This window comes from Neomonachus schauinslandi, chromosome 1 (assembly GCF_002201575.2).
Source record: "Neomonachus schauinslandi chromosome 1, ASM220157v2, whole genome shotgun sequence".
NCBI classification, from domain to species: domain Eukaryota; kingdom Metazoa; phylum Chordata; class Mammalia; order Carnivora; family Phocidae; genus Neomonachus; species Neomonachus schauinslandi.
The window spans coordinates 139,550,501-139,571,070 of NC_058403.1; the positions used below are offsets into that span (position 1 = coordinate 139,550,501).

The 20,570-nt window shown below is 35.1% G+C and overlaps 1 protein-coding gene across 9 annotated transcripts in view; it reads right to left on the bottom strand.

Annotated features, from left to right (window-relative positions):
• SLC4A7 (solute carrier family 4 member 7) overlaps window positions 1-20,570 on the bottom strand; it is a 104,278-nt gene that overhangs the window by 38,897 nt on the left and 44,811 nt on the right. For 3 of the 9 annotated variants that reach the window (XM_021678820.1, XM_021678817.1, XM_021678821.1), the window contains exons 4-9: window positions 15,256-15,394; window positions 14,532-14,692; window positions 12,776-12,925; window positions 9,882-10,250; window positions 4,202-4,317; window positions 2,105-2,262 (exon numbers count right to left, since the gene is read on the bottom strand). In XM_021678820.1, the coding sequence (XP_021534495.1) occupies window positions 2,105-2,262; window positions 4,202-4,317; window positions 9,882-10,250; window positions 12,776-12,925; window positions 14,532-14,692; window positions 15,256-15,394 (1,093 nt within the window). Of the gene's footprint in view, window positions 1-2,104; window positions 2,263-3,006; window positions 3,067-4,201; window positions 4,318-9,881; window positions 10,251-12,736; window positions 12,926-14,531; window positions 14,693-15,255; window positions 15,395-20,570 lie in introns of all 9 variants that reach the window. The other 6 variants (XM_021678822.1, XM_021678825.1, XM_021678824.1 and 3 more) reach the window with 3 other exon arrangements.

Genomic DNA, 20,570 nt, shown 5'->3' on the forward strand with positions numbered 1-20,570 from the left:
ACCTTCTTCTTTTTTTTTTTCTTAACATATATTGCATTATTTGTTTCAGAGGTACAGATCTGAGATTCAACAGTCTTGCACAATTCACAGTGCTTACCAGAGCACATACCCTCCCCAGTGTCTATCACCCAGTCACCCCATCCTTCCCACCCCACCCCCCACTCCAGCAACCCTCAGTTTGTTTCCTGAGATTAAGAATTCCTCATATCAGTGAGATCATATGATACATGTCTTTCTCTGTTTGACTTATTTCACTCAACATAATACCCTCCAGTTCCATCCACGTCGTTGCAAATGGCAAGATCTCATTCCTTTTGATGGCTGCATAATATTCCATTGTATATATATACCACATCTTCTTTAGCCATTCATCTGTCGATGGACATCTTGGCTCTTTCCACAGTTTGGCTATTGTGGACATTGCTGCTATAAACATCGGGGTGCAGGTACCCCTTCGGATCCCTACTTTTGTATCTTTGGGGTAAATCCCCAGTAGTGCAATTGCTGGATCATATGGTAGCTCTATTTTCAACTTTTTGAGGAACCTCCATACAGTTTTCCAGAGTGGCTGCACCAGCTTGCATTCCCACCAACAGTGTAGGAGGGTTCCCCTTTCTCCACATCCCCGCCAACATCTGTCATTTCCTGACTTGTTAATTTTAGCCATTCTGACTGGTGTGAGGTGGTATCTCATTGAGGTTTTGATTTGGAGTTCCCTGATGCCGAGCGATATTGAGCACTTTTTCATGTGTCTGTTGGCCATTTGGATGTCTTCTTTGGAAAAATGTCTGTTCATGTCTTCTGCCCATTTCTTGATTGGATTCTTTGTTCTTTGGGTGTTGAGTTTGATGAGTTCTTTATAGATTCTGGATACTAGCCCTTTATCTGATATGTCATTTGCGAATATCTTCTCCCATTCTGTCCTTGTCTTTTGGTTTTGTTGACTGTTTCCTTTGCTTTGCAAAAGCTTTTTATCTTGATGAAGTCCCAATAGTTCATTTTTGCCCTTGCCTCCCTTGCCTTTGGCGATGTTTCTAGGAAGAAGTTGCTTCGGCTGAGGTCGAAGAGGTTGCTGCATGTGTTCTCCTTTAGGATTTTGATGGACTCCTGTCTCACATTGAGGTCTTTCAACCATTTGGAGTCTATTTTTGTGTGTGGTGTAAGGAAATGGTCCAGTTTCATTCTTCTGCATGTGGCTATCCAATTTTCCCAACACCATTCATTGAAGAGACTGTCTTTGTTCCATTGGACATTCTTTCCTGCTTTGTCAAAGATGAGTTGACCATAGAGTTGAGGGTCCATTTCTGGGCTGGAAGTATTCATCTTCTTGTTTTATGAGAATTTAAGTGTGAATCTATGGAATTATTTTTCTCACTTATGTTAATACTACACCATTAATGTAACCCAGGAAAGCATACTAAAAATAGGTACATATACTCCAATCAAGTTGCAATTAATTCTTCATCTTTACTATTATAAAAATGACTTTTTTAGTATTCTTAAAATTCTTATTTACAATTAAGTTTATACAGTCAACAGCTAACAAACTGATTATCCTTTGTAACACAACTTGCTAATTCTTATGGCTATTACCCCACTTATTTTTTTATTTATGTATACTGAACAGAAAATTTTGGTCAGGTCAGAACAAAGCATTTTACCTAATTCAGAGGCATTTTATTACATTTAATCAACCCTATGAAGTAATCATATCTTCGTTTTATAAATGAAGCTTGGAAAATTTAAGTGAGGCTTGACCCCCCAGAAAAAGTGGCCCAGCAAAGATTCAACTCCATTCTGACTCCACAGAACCTAAGAGATCTGAAATGATGAGCTGTCTTTTAAACCAAAGCTCCTAAAACACCAAACCTCTTATAAAGGTATAAATGCTAAGTATTTTTTAAAAGGATGCTTTCTTTTTGTTTTTAATCCAGAAAGGAAGATAACTCTTACGCTCTACTAGTCAAAGCATTTGGTGCACTGACAATATTAACAATTAAAATACGTTTTTATTACATGAAGCAAAAATGCTCCTTTTAATCAATACACAAAAATTTTTAAATTCTGGGCCTGCTGAGAATGTTAATCGGAACAAAGTCTTTACCTCGTAGGAACAGGGACCTCAGTCAGCCCTGAGAGGAGAACTGCAGGAGCCAGTCTCACAAATGCAATTATAGGTCTTTCCAAAAAGTCTACCTCTCCCACCAAAACATTGGATGCCTCGGCTCCCGAAGGAATTTTTCTCATGAAATTCATATCAACCTATTGACAAACAGACAATAATTAAAATCAAATTTGCATGGTATTTGTAAGTCTATTTAGAGTGAAATAGGAAAGAAAAACTGCTTTTAAGACTACTATTTGCTAATCAAAACCGGTGATCTAATGGATGTAAAAACACCAAAATTCTCACACATATAAAGAATGGAGTAGACAAATACAAAAAAAAAGCAAGCAAAACACATCTATCAAAAAACGCTCCCAATTGTTTTTTCTTTACTATTTCAGAGATCTAAATTATCAAACATACAAACTAGAGAAAATTTTCAGTGATTATAGCACTATTCATTAAAAACTATTAAGGACAAAAATATATTCACAAACTAACAATGGTTCATGAAATTATACACAGTGCTAAAAATCATTCGTTTCATGATTATTTTTGTTTAATCTTAGAAATGAAAAGTGAAATGAATTAGCCCCTTTATATCTTACATATATTTTTATAAGTCCTTTTTATTTTCAAGAGCTCTGTGTATTCCCTGGTATTTTCATTAGGTGGCAAAAAACTGTTTTTATTTTTATTTAAAACCAAAGTAAATAGCCATCATTGGTATAGATGTAAGATAGTGCTATAAAATCAAATTTAGTAGTCTGTGTATAATTACAAAGAAAAGGTTTTAAACATAATATCAAAGTATGGGAACTTCATTTATATGCAGTTTCACACAAGTCACTAAACAACCACTTACAGGGCTATCTATTAAAAATAAAACCAGCACTTACAGCGGACCTCTTGAGTCCCACACCCAGTGTGCCACAACTACAGTGCCAGGAGGCAGACTCCTGCCCAACAGGAGACAAGGAGGTGTACACAAGGATAGGCCAAGTGAAAAAAAGTAAAACTGTGACAGAGGAACAAAAATAAACGGCATCTGCCATGTCTAGAGGAGATCTATAATGTAAATTATATTTATCCATTTAACAAGAATAAGCTGCAATATGGTTACTGAACACTCTTCACTCATCTGAAGTAACAGAAGTCCCAGTAAAAATATGGTAAAGTTGGAAGAGAAGAATTAAAAATACTTTTATAATTTTAGAGCAAGAAGCTCAAGCAAAGCCATCCTGCAAATCACTTACATTCCTTTTCTGCAAAATGTGATTTATAGATTTTGTACCATAAAAGGCTTAAGAAAAATGCATCTTACTTGAAATAGTCCCACTCAATTAAAAGTCTTAAATTGGATACAACAATGTTAAAATAGAGTATCTTACAGCAAACTAATACTATCAAAAAGTTATAACAGCCACACAATCAATTATTCCGAAGTAATACTCATAAAGTACACTTTAAATTCAATTTCAATTTGAACTTAAGAGCTCTTGCCCAGTTCTTTAGAAATTTCCAAGTTTTCTATTTTTATTTCACCTAAGTACTCATGTACCAAAATAAAAAAATCACAGTTGAGATAGGTGAGGTGCGTCTAAATCCATGCCTTTACCTACCCATGGGGAAACACCGGTATGTTTCCCAGGGACATTCCAGAAAGTACTGACACCGTAAGACAGTAACTCTGGGATCTTATTACAGCCAAGAAAAGGCTGAATCACCAGTGCTGTAACATCATTCCCAGAATTAATCTTTCTGGTGGTAGTAGCTCCAGAACAAATGACTAATTCAAAAGGTACTGACGTTTCATGATATCTATGGGTAGGTATAGATGGAAATACCGTATTATTCACATATCTTTTGTCAAAATTCCTGAAACTAGTAAGATATATAGATATTCAAATGCTCTTACACTATTACCTTTCTCATAATATTTGACCTTAAATTACATATCCCAAGTTATCACATGCAGGCTTGTAAGCACCAATCTACTGAAAAATTATTATAATCAGGGCTAGTAAAGTCACACTGCTAGTGATTTTCTCAGTAAGAATGATTATGAAAATTTACAGGGTATGACAGAATTACCTTGCTGAAGTCAACAGTACTATTTTCTCTGCTTCCTCCACCTCCATTACCTTTAATTTCTCCACTTTTACTATTGTCCAGGTTTCCAGGTGCAGACTGTGGAGAGGCCAAAATACCTGTATTTAAGAACCAAAATATTCCAAATTAGTAAGGAGAAAATTCACTTTGTAAACTGACTCTGCTCATATCCTGAAAGTGATCATTTATTAAAAGCAAATGTGCAAGGTTAAAAAAAAAAAGGTGCCAAGTGTTAGTATCATACCAGCAAGACTAGAATATCATTTTAAGCAATAATGAAGCTGTATATTTTAACATTTAAAATAATATAACTGGAATTTACAAAAACAGTGGCCTTTTGCAAAAGGAAGGAAAAAAAAGTGAGTAGGTGAAGAACACAGAAGATGGAAGACCTGAGTCTGATTACACCACTACAAACACTCAGTGAATGCACTTTCAATGTATATAACACACATGCCAACTGCAGCGTTTAATGATGCCAAACTATACTTGGCATACTTACATCAGTAACAACATTTATTTTATGATAAACCCTAAATGCAACTCAGAAAATCCAAAGCTCCATCAACTAAATGTAGGCTAAATTTATCATAATCTTCCATCATAATGATTTCCTCAAGAATTTCATTTCTCTTGGGTAGTATTTATGTGCTACCATTATTCCTAAGAAGTACAACTTGAAAATATAATGGCAGGGCGCCTGGGTGACTCAGTCGTTAAGTATCTGCCTTCGGCTCAGGTCATGATCCCGGGGTCCTGGGATCGAGCCCCGCATCGGGCTCCCTGCCCAGGCGGGAAGCCTGCTTTTCCTTCTCCTACTCCCCCTCTTGTGTTCCCTCTCTCCCTGTCTCTCTCTCTGTCAAATAAATAAATAAATAATCTTTAAAAAAAAAAAAAAAGAAAAATATAACAGCGATGTTTTTACAATAAAAAAGTGTTTTATAATCAAACACATCTGTGTTGAAATAAGCACTCTGCCACTTTGTATCCATATGACTTTAACTCATTCAACCTAAAAGACTCAGACAAACCTGTAAAATTAGCTTGTTTAGATTACAAATGATACACATTCTATCATTAGTATGCTCATTTCAAGTGACATTCAGCAGCAATATTTCACAACAATAAAATAACCTAAAAATAACCTGTAGCCTGTGACCAACTGTTATCACTACCAAGTTTGCAAAAAGTTCAAGTCTCAACGTTTATAATGTACGTAACACAGATTTCTATCATTAAATGTATCTCATTTTTTCAAAACACGCAGGATACTCTAGTTCAAGAATATCGATTACTATTGCCCCAAACACTGAGCACAAGAGAAAAGGTGCTAGGCTGAACTACAACACACTTGACATTTTAACTCTGCCACTCACAATAATCTAGCTACCCACAGAAATTCAAGGGATGCCTGAATGGCTCAGTCGTTAAGCGTCTGCCTTTGGCCCAGGTCATGATCCCAGGGTCCTGGGATCGAGCCCTGCATCAGGCTCCCTGCTCCATGGGAAGCCTGCTTCTCCCTCTCCCACTCCCCCTGCTTGTGTTCCCTCTCTCGCTATGTCTCTTTCTGTCAAATAAATAAATAAATCTTTAAAAAAAAAAAAAAAAAAAGAAATTCAATTAAGCAGTTTGTGCCTAAATCCTATAAACTTTAAAGTTAATATTGGTAAAGTTCCTGAATTTTAAGCACATCAGATATATCTGATGCATCAGAGGGAATTTTCACTTTTCTAGAACACAATATAACTAATAACTGAAACTAAGTCATTTGGGTTTACTGCTTAAACTCAATGACCGAAGACCTTTGTGATAGTCCCTTCTCTTGTTAAATATCTAACAGAGGATGTTACCATGATCCAAAAACCTAAGTATAAAAAGCGTATGTAAACTGTTGGGGTGGCTGGCTACCTTGGTCGGTGGAACGTGCAACTCCTGATCTTGGAGCTGTGGGTTCAAGCTCCACCACACTGGGTGTAGGATTACTTAAAAATAAAATCTTTAAAAAAAAAAAAGGATATGCAAACTATTTAGCTAGATGTTCTGGAAGTGTTAAACAATTCTGAAATAAAAACTATGTGCCAGAACTTATCTCATTTCTCACCACCTTAGCTTAGCAGAGCAGTTACTATGAGCCTCTTCTTTGATCTTTGTCTCTAAACTTCCAGAATGGAGTCCATTCCTTTATTAAAATACACGCGCAAGTAGGGGGTAAAAAAAAAAAAAAAGGCTAACCAGTATTTTTCAGCAGCTTCCACTGACTTCCACACAAGAAAATGAAGAGTATCATTAAGGTCTTCGTGTCAAGTGCAAGTGACCATCAATAGATATAACTACTAAATGTATTCAATCCGCAGATGTATGATCAAAAGAATACATATGCAATTTCCTAGAACAGCCTCAGCCCCCAGATTTTGGAGAGAAGAGTAGAAGGAAGACTCTGGGGGGAAATATAAGGATATAGTGGGAGTGAGAAGAAGAAATGATGTGGAAACTCAATACTGATAAAGTTAGAGTAGGATCTGAAGTCATTTGGCTAACTGGTCATCCTAAACCTATTAGAACTGGCATGCGAAGTGTACATTAGAGTTTTTCATCATTATCTTCTCTATGTAGTCCTTCCCAATCTCAGCTAAGTTAAAGCTGTATCTCAATCAGTAAAGGAAGTCTCCCTGCTTGTACAATAAATCCTGGTGCTCAGAATTAAATGAGTAAATTCCCAAAATTAAAACTATCACTAGCACAGGTAACTCAGAAAGACTGTACGTCTTTGCTTTAAGAAAAAACAATGTCTGCATATATAAAATCAATACTGGGATTTAAAAATCATACTTTGGTAAAGCTATTGTTTTACCCTTACAATTTTCCTCACAATAGCATTATCTAGAGAAAGATAAATCAAAGATACCAGAGTCTTCCACCACTCTAACTCTGAAAATAGTAGTTGGAGCAGTGGTGCACAAAGAGAACATTCTGGCAATATGGAGGGACATTTTTAGTTGCCACAACTAGGGAGTGCTACTGGCAGCTAGTGAAGAGGCCAGGGATGCTGTCAAACATCCTACAATGCACAGGATAGCCCCTTATGACAATAGCCCCTTATGACTTTGGGTGTCCAGCCCAAAATGTCAACAGTGCCAAGGCTGAAAAACAGGGAGTCAGGAGATAGTTACAAATACTAAAACTAAGCTTAACTCTTTTACATGTACTTATTCTCCAAAACATAATAGGAAACACCACTTTCTTTTTTACTATGGCTATGCACAAATCATGATCCCATGACACAAAATCTGTAACATTAGTCTCTCCAAAATGATGCTAAGGCCACTTTCCTCCTGTAACATAACATCAGACTTCAAGAAAACTCAACCAGGAAAAAAAAAAAAAAAACACCTCAACCAGGGTTTCTAGGTGCTTTAAGCACCAAAGGTAATTAAACCAGGGAATAACATATAGCTGTTCCTCTTATTTTAATTACATACCTTCTATAGATGTCTTCTTAAACAGTAATTATGGGCTTTTTCTTGTCTTTAGAAAGTCCCTCTCTTCCCTCCATTCTAATTTCTTTTCTTTAAATCTCATAGCATACTTATGGCAGAGGAGAAAAAAAGCCTAATACTGTTTTTCAATTTTCAGTTAACTGCTACTTTTAACTCCTTAACAACATGGCCTAACAAGCTACTGTGAACCCATATGTCATCTCCTAGTTCCTATATAAAATTTATAATCCCTCATGGAAGCTGGTAAAACAAGAAATGTTCAGTATTACTGCTATGATAGAAGTAAAAACAAATGCAAGGAATTAACCTTAAAATCACATCTGTTCAAGGAAAAATAGTAAGTCTTGCTGGTTCTTTTTAATCAAGACTGTTGATTACTTCTGAGTAAATAAGTCTAGGTATTTCTTCCTTTTTATCCAGTTACCTCATTACTATACTATACATTTTCCACGAGGTACTAAAATCTACAGTGAAATATACTGTAGATTTTGCTGTGGATAGATCTGAGTTCAATTCCTTGCTTTGGTCATTTATGGCATGATCTTAATAAATCTTAGTTTTCTTCATTTGTAAAATAGGGATTAACATGAACCTCATCAAATTCTTAGGAAAATTATAAATATATTTGAAAAGTAATAACACTGCGTGTAGAGCGCCTGGGGGGCTCAGATGGTTAAGCATCTGCCTTTGGCTCAGGTCATGATCCCAGGGTCCTGGGATCGAGTCCTGCATCGGCGTCCCTGCTCCTTGGGAGCCTGCTTCTCCCTCTGCCCCTCCCTCTCTCTCTCTGTCTCTCATGAATAAATAAATAAAATCTTAAAAAAAAAAAAACCAAAACACTGCGTGTAGAACAAACTATAAAACAGTGGAAGCTATGATATGGTCATAATTAATGTTACAACGATTTAGCCACCGTATTTTCATTTTTTACTTCCAAAAGTATGTATTTCTTTGGCAACTACAATGAGCCTGGAATATACTTGGTATGTTTGGAGAAATTCAATACAGAGAAGAAGTTTGTCATATAGTGGTAGGACCTTGAGGATTTTATCAGAGGACTTAGGCTATCACTTACTAGTTGTATGATCCAGGGAGAAGTTACCTTCACTTTTCTGAGTTTCTGAAAATGGGTGTATCCACCTAACTCACACAAATTTTTATACACATTAAATAGGCTAATAGGGTAATAAACATAAGCTGCCAATGAAGTGTTACATGTTATCAGTATTATGAAGAAAGGTAATAATACTTATATGATTAAAACCACTAGCTAGCATTTATATGTCACACTGACGCTTAGCTGTCAGTAAAATAGTCACTAAATACTACTTTATATGAATTGAGTGGAAAGATATACATATTTAAATGTACATATAATTAATATATTATGAAGAAACAAAATTACTGTAACATATAACACTTAGAGGAATTATTAAACCTTTTATGCACTAAGAAACAATTTTTCTACTTCACAGACAAAAATATATCCTAGCCACAACTCCAGGATCTCTGGTCTTGAAAATTTCAAGGTCAATTTGGATTAAAGGTAGATATGGCATTAAACAGAGGACAATCTAAAGTCTATCCCAAAATATACTAGTCTTAAAATAATGATGATTCCAGATAGCCATTAGAGAACTTTGATCTTCTCAGAGACAAAAGGAGGAAAAGAACATTCAATCCTATTTGTGTTAGGAAGGTTAAAATATACTGCATTATTTGGACAAAAGCACCAAACAGTCGCTGAAAGACAGACACATCATCTCATTGTAATTTATGTCCAATATGTGTTCATTCATACTATGAATGAAATGCACAAGAAGAAAAGCCACTATTTTTTAAAAATCATGGAAAATTAAAATATTACTTATAAAAATTTCTATGTTTTTCTAAACCATTCAAATGCCTTTGACCTGTAAAATCTCAGTGAAAATTTCTGAAAGGGCTTTAAAGTCCTCTTTGTAGTCTTTTTATAACTTAAAAATGTTTAATACTTCTTTTCTACAATATACTAAAAAAGGGAAAAAAAAAAAAAAACATGCAGAAGTCAAAATAAATTATAAGCATTATCTACATATGCTGCTAAAGCTCTGTGCTGAAAGGCATTCCAAGTGCAAGTGATCCAGAGGCAGAAAGCACCACACATGGAGGATTTGAATAGTTGCCTGAAGTCATGTCAACATTATCCTCATTCTTCTGCTCCTGGCCTTTCAGTGCTTCTAAATCTTCCTCGGGCGGATGAATTACTACTGTGGGAATATCATCACTGGCAGGTGAAACCAGTAGTTCTGGGGCCTGAAGCTGACTCTGTTGGGAACTTCTGGAGGTCACGCGACTGACGCTAGGGCTGGAAGGAGGGCTGTTTTGAGGGGTGGGCACTGGGGTTGTACACCTTGAGCCTGCAGGGCTTCCAGCTCTTGAAGAAGGAAGAAGATGACTGAGAAGAAGAGATAAAGACGATTCTCCTCTCAATGAAAGGTTTGAGGCAGACAGACCTGTTCGCAAAGAGTGGTGGGAGGCTGAAAGGCCTTCCCCTGAGATAAAACAAATAAATGAAAAATGATAAAGTTCACTGCAGATGGCAAATAGACACACACACATAACATCAATTTACAATGTAAACTGCAAGCTTTAAAGCCCAAAATTAATTTCAAATTCATGCTATCAGAGTTAGCATGGCAATCAGATGTTTAAATGTTAGAAAGGCAATGAAAAGCTGCTTAAATTATACTTAGTTCCCTGAAGGTGTATCCAGAAAACAAAACAGAAAATAAGAAACAATGCAAATGATAGATGATGGGGGGGGCAATATTCTGTTAGTAATTAGAATATCCAATAATGTGGCTTTTGAAAAAAATCAAATGCAAAGTTGATAAACAATAAACAGCAAATGAGAATGTAATATAAAAATCTAAGAAATAAAACCCTAAACGAAACTTACAAGCACTGATAGCTTATATTTAGTGTATTTTTCCTACACTGTACCAAGCCGCTAGAGATAATTCTCTCTCACAAGAAAAGTCTACATCATCTATTAATTCCTAACTTAAAACTGATATCAACTCTTTTTATTAATCAGTACAGCATCAGCTACTGGTAGTGCTCTCGAGTAAAATTTTAAAACATAAGGCAAGTTATAGGAATTTTTTTAAAAAAGAAAAACATAGGGTCAACTTGAAAGGATATTCTTCAGCTCTCTAAAGATATTAATAAATGTCCTAAAATATGCATCCATTTCTAATACAGCAGATAATATTAAATACATACAATCTAACTTATCTAGATAATAAAATATTTCTCACCAACAATGGCAATAATGAAGTAAGTCTAGCATATTTCAAAAGGTTGTGCATACTTATATTTCAAACACCTGGTATTCTAAGAAGTGTAGCTTAGTGGAATAACACTGATTTTAGGAAAAACATGAGAACTATGACAATCAATCCCATATGATCTAAGTTATCAAAGCCACATGCTCAAGAGATTCCAGAAATATTAAAAAGATGAACCTTAGTCCATAAACAACTACTATTTAGTTAAAACTAAAGCTATATGCAGAAAAACTGTTAAATTACAACTATAATACAAAAAAATAACATGCCCATGCTAAAATGGCATTTAAAAGAAAACAGCCATTGTCTTATGACTAAAAGGAAACAAACAGCAATTAGGGAATAGTCAGGAATCACTCCACATGAAGAATAAAGATTTAACAGGGTCTCTCTGAGTAAATGAACTCATTTCAGAAAAGTTGAGACTATACAGTACATGAAGGTGAAAAAGACATAAAATTTGACATCAATGGCTTGATTTTAAATTGAACATAAGTCCATAAGAGATTTCTTTATTCTTAAGGTTACTTAAATACATTAAAGGCATCATTTTAAAGAGATTAAAAAGAGTTTTAATGGTCAAATATTCAGAAGAAAATGGACTTGAGAATTCTTGTCACACTGAGCTGCAGAAGATGATTACTGTCCACTTTAGATATATTAAACCCTATCCCATCACCAATGGCTGTTTGTTTATAGAATACTTAAAAGCCATACTATTAGTGCAGGGACAAAAAAGATGAGCAGATAGACACTGTGGCCCATCATCCCCCCTCTTCACTCTAATCCTTGAGTAATGGTAGCAGCTAGGGGCAAGAAGGACCCTCATAAGCCAACTCCACGCCTTTGTACCCAGGTTTTGCAGAGCCACTGTCATCAGAGCTCTCTTTGAGAGCCAAAATAGAACCCCAGTGAGGCATTCTTCTGCTTTAAAAAGAGAAAAGGCAGCGCCTCCAGGTGTGCCAGCCTTACAACAGTCACAGAGGTGAATGGCTACAAGAACACTGTATCCCCACATAAGCCACCAGGTCCCACATAATTCACTGCTAGACTGTGAAAGTGCAGAGCTGGAAAATGTGGGTCTGTGCCATTCTCAATGGTTTGGAAGACATCAGGGAGGTCATCCCTAGGTTAAGAACAAACATCCATAAAAACCTTACACAAAGTGATCAAAAAAAGGGCAGTCAAATCATCAAACCAACCCCAAAACATTTATTTATGCCCAGCAAATAAAGTATATTAGGAAAACAAACAAAAAAAATCACTATGAAAAATCTAAGGTTCAAATCCAAGACTTAGAATTTTAAGAAGATTAAACTTACGGATCATAATTTATGCCTCCTTAATCAATTATTCAAGTATTCTTGACAAAAACAAAAAAGCAAGAGTAATTCAGAATTGGCTATAGTGGTAAATGTGCCATTATAACAGAGTGAATACTTAATTTTTTCATCTGAATGATTTCTACAGATTAACTGTCATGTTATAAAGAATGATATTTTAGAAATGATATTTTTAAGTACAAAAATAACATGATTATCTTTTTAAAAAGAATAAAAGCGATAATAAAATGACCTACAGAATTATCTGGAAAAAATATCTTTCTGCCCCCAAATACTAATTGTAGTACACTGGAATGCTGTTAGAGTAGAAGTGTTAGCAAAACTGGATGCCACAACTTATCTCACCATTCCTTTCAAGCAAGTGAGGGTCAGAATGTTTCTTGCCTATATCTGCAAAAGATCGAACAAGGGGAATCCGACTGGTGAATCTTTTCTCATTCTGATGATGATGTCTCTTCAAAAGAGCTTCTCTGACATTCTCTCTTATAGACTCATCCAATTGGCCAGAGGCTATCATGTTGTCCAATACCATATCTATTGAAAGAACAATAACAGCCGTTTTTATTAAATAAACGAATACTTGGATGAATATAACATAAACCATAAATTGTACATGAAACCTTACTGAAAAATAAGATCTTTAAATAGTTCTCCAGAAAATATTACTCTCCTCTGATACTGAATAATGTATGCATAAAGATAAATATGTGCTGGAGGGGAGGTGGGTGAGGATGGGGTAACTGGGTGATGGGCATTAAGGAGCGCACTTGATATAACGAGGACTGGGTATTGTATGCAACTGATGAATCACTAATTCTATCCCTGAAAGTAATAATACTCTCTATGTTAACTAACTTGAATTTAAATGGGGGGGGGGGAGAAAGAGGAAAAAAAGATAAATATGAACATTATCTAAGAAAAATAAATAAGTTACATGGCGACCCCTAGTTTTTATAAGTACTGTTATTTATAAAGAGGCCACAGTTCTACACTAATAGCCTTCCAATAGTTCAAAGTGCTTTCCTGATATGGACACAATAAATTCTATTAAACTCAGTATTCAATAATATTGGCTTCCTAAGAATTGAAGGTATTTTATTACCTCACTTCATATTTTTTGTCAAAACTATAGATGAGTACTGGACTCCTTCATTCAATAATTAACTATTTACTGAGTACCTATTATATGTTGGGAATACAGAATTCCCGCTCTCACTCTTCCAGAGGTAGAAAAACCAATGAGCAAATGAAAGGATAAAATATCATAAAGTAATAAATTCTAGGAAGATGAAGATATCACACTGTGAAGGGGGTATGGGGAATGGAGAGACTGATGTAATGCCATATGATACATTATTGTAGTGATTGGATTATTTTTAACCTATAAAATATATATAAATATTTTAAAACAGTGCCACTAATTTGAGATAGAAGAGTCAAGCTTTCAAACCTATGAGTTTCCTCTGAGAGAAAACTGGAATCAACCTAACAGGTAAACTGTAACCTTAACACAACTACAGACTACCATACAAAGGGACCTTGGATTAGAAGACATTACATTTGTAAATAATTAAAATATTACATTGTGTTATGTGATAATTGCAAAGCCAGAGTAAATGTCTCCTAATACTCTTCAAGAAATCTCTATACTCACAGGGAACTGACTTTCATGTGAGATCCACAACTGTTTACACTTTCTAGACCCTTCTTCCTTCTCTTCCTCCTCCTTAGAATACTTTCTTTTTCCCTGTACCACCTGCTCCTTCTTCTCATGTGTTCAAAGTCTATAAATAAGTAGTAAATAAGCAGTACATTTAATGTCCTTGTGGACCTTCCCCAGATACCTTGGTCCAGAAACTGAAGAAACAAAAAGCTCTTTTCTCTACATTTCCAGAAACAGACTGCATATCTTGCTTATGGCATTAGTCACTTTCGTTTTGGTACTGTAGTTGTGCCTGTCTAGCTTAATCTTCTAGACTTTAAATTTATTAAAGACAAAAAGTACTCCTCATACTGTCCTACAGACGATGGAAGTTCAACACAGAGCAGTTAAGTCAATGGTCTAAAAAACCACCTCATTTTCCTTATTTAAATATCTCTAATTTCAGTACAAATATTAAAAAAGTCAAACTGCTAGAACCTGCTATTTCATCTAGGGTGCTTGCTCTCATGTCCAGCATCACTGTTCCATTTAGGATGCAACTTCTTAGTTCAAAAAGACTGTGCAAAGAGAGAGTTGCCACATAAGGTTTACTCCATCGGTCACCACCATCTTCAACATCCTCTTCAAATTTCAGCCACCTGAAATGTATAACACATAAAAATATTTTGTAAATAATGAAGATTTCATTTGCTTATTTTAATATGATAAACATACACTTGTTCTTTTAAAGAGAAACAAAGATCACCACTACCAACACAAAATTTGGCTACAATCATTTTTACAAATCAAACTAATGGCCCACTCTACTCACAAGTTACCACCTCTGCAGTTCCTCATTCTATTCTAGCTATCATATTAATAAGTCTACAAAGACACACTATGGAACTTCATGATTTCCACTGCTAATCCTCTTTTAAACTGAAAATATGTAGCAGGACCTTGATTTTTGAAATTTATTTCTCTAAAGACATTAAAACGTATAATTAACATAATTCCTTCTATGCTATGTTAAAGTGGTAAGGATTACTTAAGAAAATGAATTTTGAGAATAAAGAGATAAACTAAAGCTGAAGCTTCCAGACAAGAGGAAATTCTCTCCTCATTATTTTAAAGTACCCGGTAACTCATAAATTCATTATATTTACAATACAAGAAAAAAATCAAGAAAAGCCAACTAAATACTGAGACTCAGTATTATTACCTGGCAGTTTCTTTCCACTCATACTCTTCTCCATCTCTATAACACAGTTCATCCATTTCCGTAAAGAGATCATGCGGAATGTGCTCTTCATCATCATCTTCAGTACCAAGAATGAACTGAACTCTTTGGGATGGTGTGTCTTGACAAAAGAATTTAAATACACTCAAAAACTGCCACAATTCATTCAAAGATAAATTCAGTTTGAAAGTGAGATGCTTTTGTTATAAATACATTCCATCAAAACTCTTTTATTAAAATACTATAAATCTGGAAGAAAACAAGGACCAACAATCCAGAAACAAAGAGTATCACAGAGAGATCACCTCCACAGACAAAAAAGAACAATTATATGTTAAACAAGTGAGGGGTGCCTGGCTGGCTCAGTCAGTAGAGCATGTGACTCTTGATCTCGGGGCTGTAAGTTTGAGCCCCATACTGGGTGCAGAGATTACTTAAAAATAAAATCTTTAAAAAATAAATTAATTAAAAAAATAAATGAAACTAATCTTATAACTAACTGATGTAAAAACAAATAAAAATATGCAATATCTGAAAACATGGAACACTATACTCAAAGATAGGACTTTTTTCTCACTAAAAATGTAAGAAAATGTTGGACAAAACAGAAATTTTAAAAATATGTAATTAATATGTAGCTAAGTTCAAAACTGAGAAAGGAAATTCTCCCAACTTCCAAAAAATGATGAGAAAAAGCAATGCAAGGGGTATACAGAAACTACCTTTTTATACTATCACAGAGAAGCAAAACTCTGTCAGCTAAGGTTAGAGAGGCAGGACAAATCACTGTTATGAAACAGAATCCCCACACTCATGGCACCTGAATTTAAACTACCTACCTATACAGTATAGGGTCCCTTGAAAAATTAGTATAAATTCTAGTCCAGGACAGTTGATAGCCCTAGGACAAGCAAACAACCACAAGCATCAATTGAAAACAAAATCAAATCCTGCTGAATATGAGATATGAAGTCAAACTCAAAATCTACACTGAAGTAAACAAACTTAAAGGCTCTTGCGGATGCAATGAACAGGTTAAAGAGTAGATTAGAACAACTAATAAAGGAAAAGACAGGGATGCCTGGGTGGCTTAGTCGGTTAAGTGACTGCCTTAGGCTCAGATCATGATCCCAGGGTCTTGGGATGGAGCCCTACATCGGGTTCCTTGCTCAGCAGGGAGCCTGCTTCTCCCTCTGCCTCTGCCCCCACCCCTGCTTGTGCTAGCACGCTCTCTCTCTCGAAAATAAAAATCTTTTAAAAAGAAATTTAAAAATAATAAAAAAATAAAGGAAAAGACAGATCTGAAGAAATCAGACTACATCAATGACAAATAAGAAAATAAGAAAAAAGGTTCAGAAATGTAGAGAACAAAGTCAGAATATCAAACAGGAAAAACTCCAGAAAGAAGAAAATACAGAACAGGGGTAAAAGCAATAAAAAGCAAATTTGAAAATTTTCCAGTATGTATATCACATAGGTCTTCTTATTAAAGGACTACCCTGACACCTACGCAGGACAAACTAAAACATACTGTGACTGAACTTCGTGATGTTTTGAACCTTTCAACATTTAGGTCTTGCAATTCTTTTGTCAGATTTATCTCCAAGCAATATTTTTGGTGCTACTGTGAGTGCTATCTTTGATTTCAATTTCTGATTGTTCATTGCTACCAGAGAAATATACAGAAATATAATTAATTGTGTATCTTGCAACCTTTCTAAACTCATTTAGTTCTGTAATTTCACAGATTGCTTAGGATTTACTAGATACATGATCTTGTATCTGTAAATAAAGACAGTTTTACTTCTTCCTTCGCAATCTGTATGCCTTTAATTTTTCTTGCCTTATCACACAAGCCAGGTGCTCCAGTACCACGTTCTACAGAAGTGGCAGAGGACAACCTTGCCTTTCTCCAAATTGTAAGGAGAAAGCATTCTATCTTTCAGCACTAAGTGTGATGTTGACCAAGTGTTTTTGTAGATGCTATATATCAGGTAGAGAAAGTTTTCTTTTATTCCTTCTTTGCCCAAAATTTTATCATGAATGGCAGTGGAATTTTGTCAAGGCTTTTTCTGCACCCACTGAGATAATTATATGGGTTTTCTCCTTTATAGTGTTAATGTGGTTATTTATACTGACAGTTAAATTTTATACCAAACCTGCTTTTCCACATGGTTATTATATTAATATCCTTTTGCTGCTGTAACAAATTACCACAAACTTGGTGGCCTAAACACAAATTTATTCTCTTATACAGTTCTGGAGATGAGAAGTCCAAAATGAGTCTTACAGTGCTAAAATCATTGGCTGGTTCCTTCTCTAGGGGAAAATCCATTTCCTTACCTTTTCTAGCTTCTGGAAGCTGCCTAAGTTGTTTGGGTCTGAACCCCTCCCACTTACTACAACTATTTGCTTCTGTTGTCACAACTACTTCCTCTCTGATCTTCTGACTCCCTCTTACTAAGGATCCCTGTGATTACAACTGGCCCACTTGCATAATCCACTATAACCTCCCCATCTCAAAATCATTAACTTAATCACATCTATAAATTCAAGTTGCTATAAGGTTAACATTCACAGGTTCTGGGCACTGGGAAGACAGACAACTTGGGAACCATTATTCTGCCTACCACAGTCATGATATAGTATCCTTTTTGGATGTTGCAGGATAAAATATGTTTTTAGTTTGTTAAGAATTTCTGAATCTACATCCATGAGAGATGTATAGTTTTATTTTCTTGTAACAACTGCATTTAGTTTTGGTATCAAGGTAATGTTGGATTCATAACAATGAAATGGGAAGTGTTCCTTCATCTTCAATTTTCTAGCAGTCTGTATAATTTCTTCCTTACATGTTTGACTGAATTCATCCATGATGCCATTTGGTAATAAACTGTCATTGTGGGAATGTTTTAGACTACAAATTTAATTTCTTTATACACATAGGATAATTCAGGGTAATATCAAATTTTTTTGGTATTCTTAAGGAATTTCCCCATTTCATCTAAATTATCAATTTTGCTGGCATAAAACCATTCATAATACTCTTCATCAGGCTTTTAAATACCTGTAAGGATCTGTACTGAAATTTTCTGATGCTGGTAATTTATATCTCTTTGTGCTCCCTAATCACACTGGCTATGTAAGTTTATCAATTTCACTGATCTTTTCAAAGAATCAGATTTCAGTCTAATTGATTTTTGCCATTGTTTTTCTGGTTTTTATTTTGTTCATTTCTGCTTCAGGTTTTATTTTTCTTTTCTTTTCCATACTTTGGTTTAATTTGTTCTATGTTTTCTCCTACATTCTTAAGTTAGAAACTTAAGTCACTGATTCCAGATCTTCATTCTTTTTTAATATAAGGATTAAATGCTACAAATTCCTCTATGCACTGCTTTAGCTGCATCTAACAAATTTCAATTTATAGGCAGTCCTAACTTTGCACAGTACCATGCTAAAGGAAACTGCACACCAGAAGGCATGTCCTCACTTTGCAAGATTTTATCTCAATCATTGCCAGTACTGTGTTTTTATTTTTATGAGCTCAAAATATTTCCTAATTTCTGTTGTGATTGCTTCTTTAACCAAGAGGTTATTGAGAAGCATCTTGTTTAATTTCCAACTATCTGGGGATTTTTCTTGATATCTTTGTAGTTTAATTCCATTGTAGTCAGAGAATATACTTTCAATCTTTTAAGTGTATTAAGACTTGCTTATTGACTAGAATATAATCTATTGTGGGAAACATTCCATTTACACGTTAAAAAAAATGTGTATTCCACTATTGGTGGGTGGAGGACTCAGTGAATATCAATCTAATTGATAATGTTATTCAGGTCTTCTATATCCTTATTGATTTTTTTCTTAACTTGTTTTACCCATAACTGAGAAAAGAGAGTTGAAATCTATAACTTTTCTAAATTTATCCAACAACTGTAAATTTATCTCTCTTCTCAATTTTATCACTTCTGCTTTATGTATTTTGAAGCTGTTATTACATGCATCTTCATATAGGATTGTGACATCCTGGTTTCAGCAATTTAATTTGTATGTGCTTTTGTGTGATTATCTTCATGTTTCTTCTTGGGTTTTGCTGAGCTCCCTGAACCTATTTGTTCAGAGTTTTCATTAAATTTAGAAATTAAACTCTGATTTCTTCAAATATTTTTTTCTGCCACCCTCCTTTCTGCCACTACAATTATACATTTGTTATACTAATTGATATTGTTCTACAAATTACTGATGCTCTATTTATTCATTTCAGTCTTTTCTATTTCACTTTGGGTAGTGTCTATCACCATGTCTTCAAAATCACTGATTTTTTTTTTTTCCTGTAGAGTCAAATCCTCCATTAATCTTACCTAGTGTATTTTTTCATTTCAGAGACTGTATTTTTCATCTCTGGAAGTTCCATTTGGGTTCTCTTATATTTTCAACTTCTCTGCTCATCAGTCACATTCTCTTCTATCTTCTTGAACATACAAAGCAGATATAATTGCTTTAACATGCTTGCTTTCGAATTCTATCAACTCTGCCATTTCTGCATTTCTACTGGTTTATTTTTCTCCTAGTTATGGCTCATATCTTCCTACTTTTCATATTTCAAGTAATTTGCAGATACCAGATATTGTGACTTTTATATGCTTAGGTGCTGGATTTTACTACATATCTTTTAGCAGTATTATACTTTACCCTGGAAACGACCTTTAATCTAATTTTTTTAAGACGTGATTTAAAAATTTTTAGAACAGATCCACTGCGGCTTTTAGTGTAAAATTAAGACCCACTATTAAGGCAATAACCTTCTGAGAACTCTACACAATGCCCTGTATGTCAAGGTCTTTCCTCTCTGTCTGATGAGAATAAACCCTATTCCCAGTCTTATACGATATCCAAGAACTGTTTAGCCTACTGTTTTCTGATGGTCATTTCCCAGGCCTCAAGAAGTTTCCTTTAGCCCAGACCAGTACTCAACCAAAGATTCAAAAGGATCCCTCTTCAGACCTTTGGAAGCCTCTTTGTGTATAGCTCTCTACTCTTCTGGCACTCCATACCTAACTAGCCTCTTTGGCCTTCCCAAATTCCAACCTCTGTCTCAACTCTAAGAGCCTGCAAGATTCTGTTCCAGATTCCCCTCCCTGTGCTGTGGCCTGGAAACTGTCTCTAGGTAATATGCTCACGCAAGCATAAGGCTCATCTCACTTGCCCACCCTCTTTCAGAGGTCAGAATGGTACAATGTGTTGTCCGATGCCTGAAAATTACTGTTTTATATATTTAATCAACTTTTTTAATTGTT